Source organism: Notamacropus eugenii, chromosome 1 (genome assembly GCF_028372415.1).
Source record: "Notamacropus eugenii isolate mMacEug1 chromosome 1, mMacEug1.pri_v2, whole genome shotgun sequence".
Classification (NCBI taxonomy): Eukaryota; Metazoa; Chordata; class Mammalia; order Diprotodontia; family Macropodidae; genus Notamacropus; species Notamacropus eugenii.
Genome location: NC_092872.1, coordinates 48,167,753 through 48,174,779, shown reverse-complemented (window position 1 = coordinate 48,174,779; position 7,027 = coordinate 48,167,753). Strand labels below are relative to the sequence as shown.

The window sequence follows — 7,027 nt, the reverse complement described above, 5'->3', positions numbered from 1 at the left end:
AGTCACGTGATAAATCCCGGCTCCGCCCTGGGTCCCTTGAATCTCCTCCCACCTTGCTCAGTTTCTGGGGGAGAGGGAGACGAGCCGACGGGACTACAACTCCCTGCAGACCTTGCCTGGGATGCGCCTAGCGGGCCGCAGTTTTGCCGGAAGTGGCGGGCGCGCTTCCGGAAGGCCGCTGGGAGCTTTTGGGGTCGTTGCATTTGTCGTCACCCTGGTGGGGGCTCCCCTAATCGGTGCCAGGGGTGGTTTGGGGTGAGTCCTGTCCGGACTCCCGGATCCCGAGCCCCTTCCCGATCGCGGTGCCCCAGGCAGCGGTGCCCAAGGCCCGCCTGGGGGAGGCTGAGTTGGGGGTGTTTTCCGGGGGGCTGGACCCGGGGCCTCCCCAGAAGCGGGAGGCCAGCGCTGCGCAGGCCGGAGGGTCTGCGGACCTTCCCGGGTTGCAGCCGCCACGCCCCCTCCCTCCCGGTGCGAGCCAGGCGTGTCTCTGGCTCCGTTGCCGCCCTCACCCCCTTTGGGTGTCCCTGGTTGGGGCGTGGATCAGAAGCGGCTTGGCCGTGGGAAGCCTGATGTGTGGAAGGAGCCGCCCTCGAGTCCGAGGGCCCGGTTCGAGGGTCTGCTCCGAGATTTGGACCCTCCAGTCCTTAGTGTGGGAAGGAGAACTTAGCAGTGACCTGGCCGGGTTCCCCCTCCCCAGACTCACACAGACCCACGCAGAACTTCCCCAGGGTGACATGGGCTGTGCCGCCTAGTTTCCCTGAAGCCCTGGTTTCCTCATGTGTAAAAGCCCCTTCCTCCAGAAGCTGAGGCACACGCTTTATAAACCTTGGGTTACTAGAGACGCACGGCCGTCCCTATGAGGAGGCTTGTCCCCGGGCTCCTCCTCTCACCGGGCAGTGAGATCCCCCCTTCTCTCTGCCTTTTGTCCCCTCCCCACTCCCTGCCTCCCATCCCCCAATGCACACCCGTGGGCTCATGCTTGAGGGGTGAGGAAGGTTGTGCTTCCAGACCTAAAGAGATCCTTTCATGACATAGGTAGGAAGCGTGGTTAGCCCCTGGATCAGGGGGACTCAAAAATTGGGGGGAAAAGTCACTCCCAGACGGTGCGGGGAAGTTCTGGGGTTGCAAATACGCCTCCTTGTAGGGCTGGGCTCAGAAAGGGCTGAGATTACATACCTGTTTTGTTTGGACAGAGGAGCCTTGGCACTGCCTTGCTTACCATGGCTAAGCCCCCAAGCAAAGACTCTGGGCTAAAGGAGAAGTTCAGGACTCTGTTGGGCCTGGGATCCAGGCTTCCCAGGTCCTCTGAGGGGAAGCAAACAGAGTTTATCATCACTGCTGAAATTCTGAAGGTGAGTGACCTCCCTGTTTGAATTTTCTGCTATTTCAGAAAGATATTCCTGAGAAAAGGAGCTTGGTTTGTTGTGAAGATGCCCCGGGAGCTTAGTGATCAGCCGCACTGCCAGAAATATCCATTCAGCAAAAACTACCTTGTCCTGACTCTTTGAGGATTCTGGTGATTTGGCACAGGAAAAATGAGTTAGGAGGCTATGGATCCAAATGTGCCCAAGCAATGGGAAGTTTATAGTAGTAAGGTTCTACCACTGGCTTAGGGTAGCCGTCCATGACAAATCTTCATTTCAGGAAAAAATTGTGTAAAAAACATGTAAAAAAAACCAGAAGTGCAAGTTTGCAGGAAACATGTAGAGACCCCTGTTAGAATGATTTTCATGTGGCATGACTCGTGGGGTAGAGGGTGGCTTGGGCCTAACAGACCTAAAAGACTGGAGATGATTGAATACTTTGCTTTCTCAACTTCTCTTTCCAGGAACTCAGTGTAGAGTGTGGCTTGAACAATCGGATTCGGACAATAGGTTATATCTGTGAAGTAGCAAAAACCAAGAAATTTGAAGAGGTATGTTTGTGCCCAGGGGGATATATGTGAAGAGATGTACTCAAACTCTTGTTAGAGTCTGAGAGCTTCTAAACTTTAGGAATTGAAGAGATCTGAAATGTCTCCAGCTCCAGTGATAGACAGAAAAGTTATTTAAAATATGAGTGACATTCTAGTGGAACTCAACAGGCAGCTGATGGGGAAACAGGAAGGAAAATTAGCTGATACAGAAGTGTTTCTTTGGTGTAGGAGTTGTTTTACTAACCTCTGATTTGGTGATTAGACCATTCTTTTTTTTTTTATTTGTTTTCAGTTTTCTATAATCACTTCCATATATATTAGATTTTTTCCCTTCCTGATTAGACCATTTTTAATGGGAAGTACAGAGGGGAATTAGCCTGGAGTCTCTGGTTCCTTCAGATAAAAAATTTTAGACTTGGCGGAGCCAAGGTGGCGGAGTAGAAAGACGCATATACACATAGCTCCGAACCCACAACCCATAGAACATCGGTAAAAAGGAACTCACGGCGAATTCTGGAGTAGTAGAGGCCACAGCACAGTGGAGCAAAGGAGATTTCTGTTCCAGAGGGACCTGCAAACCTCTTTCAAAAGGTCCATCACGCACGGACGCGGAGCCCAGCCCAGCCCTGCCGCGGCACAAAGAGCAGCAGATCTGAGCGGGCTTCAGGGACGGGATCTCCAGCAGCCGCGTGGGTCCCTCCACCCACAGGTGACGGGGGTCAGTGAGAGGGTCTTCTTGGCAGGTCGAGAGGGGAGTGGGGTGCCCCCATAACTCAGGCCCCCTCGGGAGGCAGTAGCTGACGCAGTGCAGACCAGGGCTCCCCAAGCAGGCAGGAGCCTGGATCCGTTGTTGAAGGTCTCTGCATAAACCCCCTGAGGGAACTGAGCCTGAGAGGTGGCCCTGCCCTGACCTGAGTACCTGAACTTAATCTCACACTGAATAGCAGCCCCGCCCCTGCGGAAGCCATGAGGCTGGGAAGCAGCATCTCAGACCCCAAGCTCTGGCTGGGAGGATCAGGAGGCGAGGTGGGTGTGAGGAGAATATTCAGAGGTCAAGTCACTGGCTGGGAAAATGCCCAGAAAAGGGAAAAGAAATAAGACTATAGAAGGTTACTTTCTTGGTGAACAGGCATCTCCTCCCTTCCCTTCTGATGAGGAAGAACAATGCTTACCATCAGGCAAAGACATAGAAGTCAAGGCCTCTGTATCCCAAACATCCAGACTAAATATTCTATGGGCTCAGGCCATGGAAGAGCTCAAAAAGGATTTTGAGAATCAACTTAGAGAGGTGGAGGAAAAGCTGGGAAGAGAAATGAGAGACATGCAGTCAAAGCATGAACAGCAGGTCAGCACCCTGCTAAAGGAGACCCCAAAAAATGCTGAAGAAAATAACACCTTGAAAAACAGGCTAACTCAATTGGCAAAAGAGGTTCAAAAAGCCAATGAGGAGAAGAATGCTTTCAAAAGCAGAATTAGCCAAATGGAAAAGGAGATTCAAAAGCTCACTGAAGAAAATAGTTCTTTCAAAATTAGAATGGAACAGATGGAGGCTAATGACTTTATGAGAAACCAAGAAATCACAAAACAAAACCAAAAGAATGAAAAAATGGAAGATAATGTGAAATATCTCATTGGAAAAACAACTGACCTGGAAAATAGATCCAGGAGAGACAATTTAAAAATTATGGGACTGCCTGAAAGCCATGATCAAAAAAAGAGCCTAGACATCATCTTTCATGAAATTATCAAGGAAAACTGCCCTGAGATTCTAGAACCAGAGGGCAAAATAAATATTCCAGGAATCCACAGAACACCGCATGAAAGAGATCCAAAAAGAGAAACTCCTAGGAACATTGTGGCCAAATTCCAGAGTTCCCAGGTCAAGGAGAAAATATTGCAAGCAGCTAGAAAGAAATAATTCAAGTATTGTGGAAATACAATCAGGATAACACAAGATCTAGCAGCTTCTACATTAAGGGCTCGAAGGGCATGGAATAGGATATTCCAGAAGTCAAAGGAACTAGGACTAAAACGAAGAATCACCTACCCAGCAAAACTGAGTATAATACTTCAGGGGAAAAAATGGTCTTTCAATGAAATTGAGGACTTTCAAGCATTCTTGATGAAAAGACCAGAGCTGAAAAGAAAATTTGACTTTCAAACACAACAATGAAGAGAAGCATGAAAAGGTGAACAGCAAAGAGAAGTCCTAAAGGACTTACTAAAGTTGAACTGTTTACATTCCTACATGGAAAGACAATATTTGTAACTCTTGAAACTTTTCAGTATCTGGGTACTGGGTGGGATTACACACGCACACACGCACACACACACACACATAGAGACAGTGCACAGAGTGAATTAAAGAGGATGGGATCATATCTTAAAAAAATGAAATCAAGCAGTGAGAGAGAAATATATTGGGAGGAGAAAGGGAGAAATGGAATGGGGCAAATTATCTCTCATAAAAGAGGCAAGCAAAAGACTTATTAGTGGAGGGATAAAGAGGGGAGGTGAGAGAAAAACATGAAGTTTACTCTCATCACATCCCACTAAAGGAAGAAATAAAATGCACACTCATTTTGGTATGAAAACCTATCTTACAATACAGGAAAGTGGGGGATAAGGGGATAAGCAGGGTGGGGGAGATGATGGAAGGGAGGGCATGGGGAGGAGGGAGCAATTTGAGGTTGACCTCATGGGGAGGGACAGGATCAAAAGAGAATAGAAGTAATGGGGGACAGGATAGGATGGAGGGAAATATAGTCAGTCTTATACAACACAACTATTATGGAAGTCATTTGCAAAACTACACAGATTTGGCCTATATTGAATTGCTTGCCTTCCAAAGAGAAGGGGTGGGGAGGGAGGGAGGTAAAGAAGTTGGAACTCAAAGTGTTAGGAACAACTGTCGAGTAATGTTCTTGCCACTAGGAAATAAGAAATACAGGTAAAGGGGTATAGAAAGTTATCTGGCCCTACAGGACAAAAGAGAAGATGGAGACAAGGGCAGAGAGGGGTGATAGAAGAGAGAGCAGATTGGTGATAGGGGCAATTAGAATGCTCGGTGTTTGGGGGGGGAGGGGACAAAAGGGGAGAAAATTTGGAACCCAAAATTTTGTTAAAATGAATGTCAAATAAATTAAAAAAAAAATTTTAGACTTATAGAACATCTTTAGAAGGGATCCTAGAGATCCCATCTAGTCTCATCCCCACATTTATAGAGGGAGAAACTAACTGTTTTGTGCTGGGTCACTCCATGAATCATTGGCAGAACTGTGACTTCCACTAAAGTTTCTTGAAGAATTGAAGGGACCTGTAGCTTAGTTCATGGGTAGCTGGGTGATGCAGGCTTGGAATCAGGAAAACTCACTTTCCTGAGTTCAAAACTCACCTCAGATACTTAGTAATTCTGTGACCCTAGGCAAGTCACTTAACGATGTTTGCCTCAGTTTCTTCATCTGTAAAATGAGCTGGAGAAAGAAATGGCAAACTAGCCCAGTACCTTTGCCAAGAAAACCCCAAACTGGGTAACAAAGAGTTGTACATGACTGGAGCAACTACCAAAATAACTTACCTTGAGCCATTCCATTTGTGAGCATAGTTATAGAGGGTTTGTGGACATTACACAATTGAAGGTGGATTTCTAGCCATTGCAAAGGAGAGAAACCTGGTTTTGTAATTCTGAAATGGAGAGAGCCTCCAATTTAAGCTATTTTCTGCAGCTTTGGTAGTGTCCTTATGCTACACGGGGTGGAAGCTGAGATTGAGACCAGAGCAGTAACCACCATTCCCTTTCCTCCCATTTTCAGCATGCAGTAGAAGCTATCTGGAGAGCTGTAGCTGACATGTTACAGCCTGAGAGGCCCGCAGAAGCCCGGCATGCTGTTCTGTATCTGCTGAAGGCCATTATTCAGGGTCAGGTGAGTCAGGCAGATAAGAGGCCATTGGCTTGCTGTAATAACTTGTCCTGATGTTCCCTTCCTTGTGTCCCTATCCCTCCGAGTGAGCCTATGAAGGGACTATAAAGTACTTTGCAGACCTTCTAGTACCCTAGTAAATGTCATCGATGATGGGCATATGAAGTAGTGCTTGGCATTGGACTTGCTGTCTGGAAGACTGGAGTTTTGAATCCTTTCACTAGCCTAGTGAGGGAAAACCATTTAACCTCCGTTTCCTCATCTGTAAGATGGGGATGATAATAGCATGTACTTCACAGGGTTGTTTTGAGTATCAAGTGAGATATGGAAATGACTTTGCAAATCTTGCTGTATCACTGGTAATTATTATTATTATCAGAAGTGAGAGAGTTAGTATAAGCTAACTCTTCTCCAACTCTTCTAAATGACTTTTCATGCCACTTGCTTTTTGGGGAAGTATTTTTGGTAGCTATAGAAGAGGAAATCATCTCTGAAGAGTAAGGCAGCTAAGAAGGCTATTGCTAGTAGTTTTCTTGGCCTTAGCTTGACTACTGTTGTAATAAATTTATTTGCATTATCCACTTATGAGTTCTAGCTGAAGAGAGAATTCCGGAAGGGTCTTCAAATGGGGCTTGGGTAGGAAATAACCCCGTATTTGAAGATTTCAATACTTAGTTCTGTGTTTCACTCACAGCTTTAATAGCTACTATTTGTGATCTCTGTGGCCATTATGGAATTATTAGGCGTATATATTAGCAGTGGCACAGAAAACCCAGCTGCTTTTTAAGAGGAATGAAGTCTCATGGGTTTATAGATTTCAATTAGAAAGAGACCTTAGGCATACTCTGATCCAGCCTTCTTGGTCTGTTGTTCAGTGCAAGAAGCAGGTTCAGAGAAGGGAAAAATAGCTTAAGGTTCCATGGAGAGTAAATGGCAGAATGGGAGTGACGATTTTCTTTCCCCAGGGAGATCGCTTGGGTGTTCTCAGAGCACATCTCTTTAAGGTAATCAAGAATTACCCCTCCAATGAAGACCTCCATGAGAGACTAGAAGTTTTCAAGGCTCTCACTGACAATGGGAGATACATAACATACTTGGAAGAAGAACTGGGTGAGTTCATCTGTCTGTATGTTTCTTCAGCTTGTATGAAGAGGAAGATGCTGTAGGTTGGTAGGCTGCCCAGGAGAGGGCA

General features: G+C 46.5%; 1 protein-coding gene across 9 annotated transcripts in view; it reads left to right on the top strand.

Moving 5' to 3' along the window:
• The first annotated feature begins 43 nt into the window (after positions 1–43).
• Positions 44–7,027, top strand: part of TSC2 (TSC complex subunit 2) — a 56,801-nt gene continuing 49,817 nt past the window's right edge. For all 9 annotated transcript variants that reach the window (XR_011965130.1, XM_072599530.1, XM_072599529.1 and 6 more), the window contains exons 1-5: positions 44–255; positions 1,194–1,352; positions 1,829–1,915; positions 5,728–5,838; positions 6,801–6,945. Coding sequence is in view for 8 of the 9 variants with exons in the window: in XM_072599530.1 (XP_072455631.1) it covers positions 1,221–1,352; positions 1,829–1,915; positions 5,728–5,838; positions 6,801–6,945 (475 nt within the window). In the remaining variant the exon portion in view is untranslated. The remainder of the gene's footprint in view (positions 256–1,193; positions 1,353–1,828; positions 1,916–5,727; positions 5,839–6,800; positions 6,946–7,027) is intronic.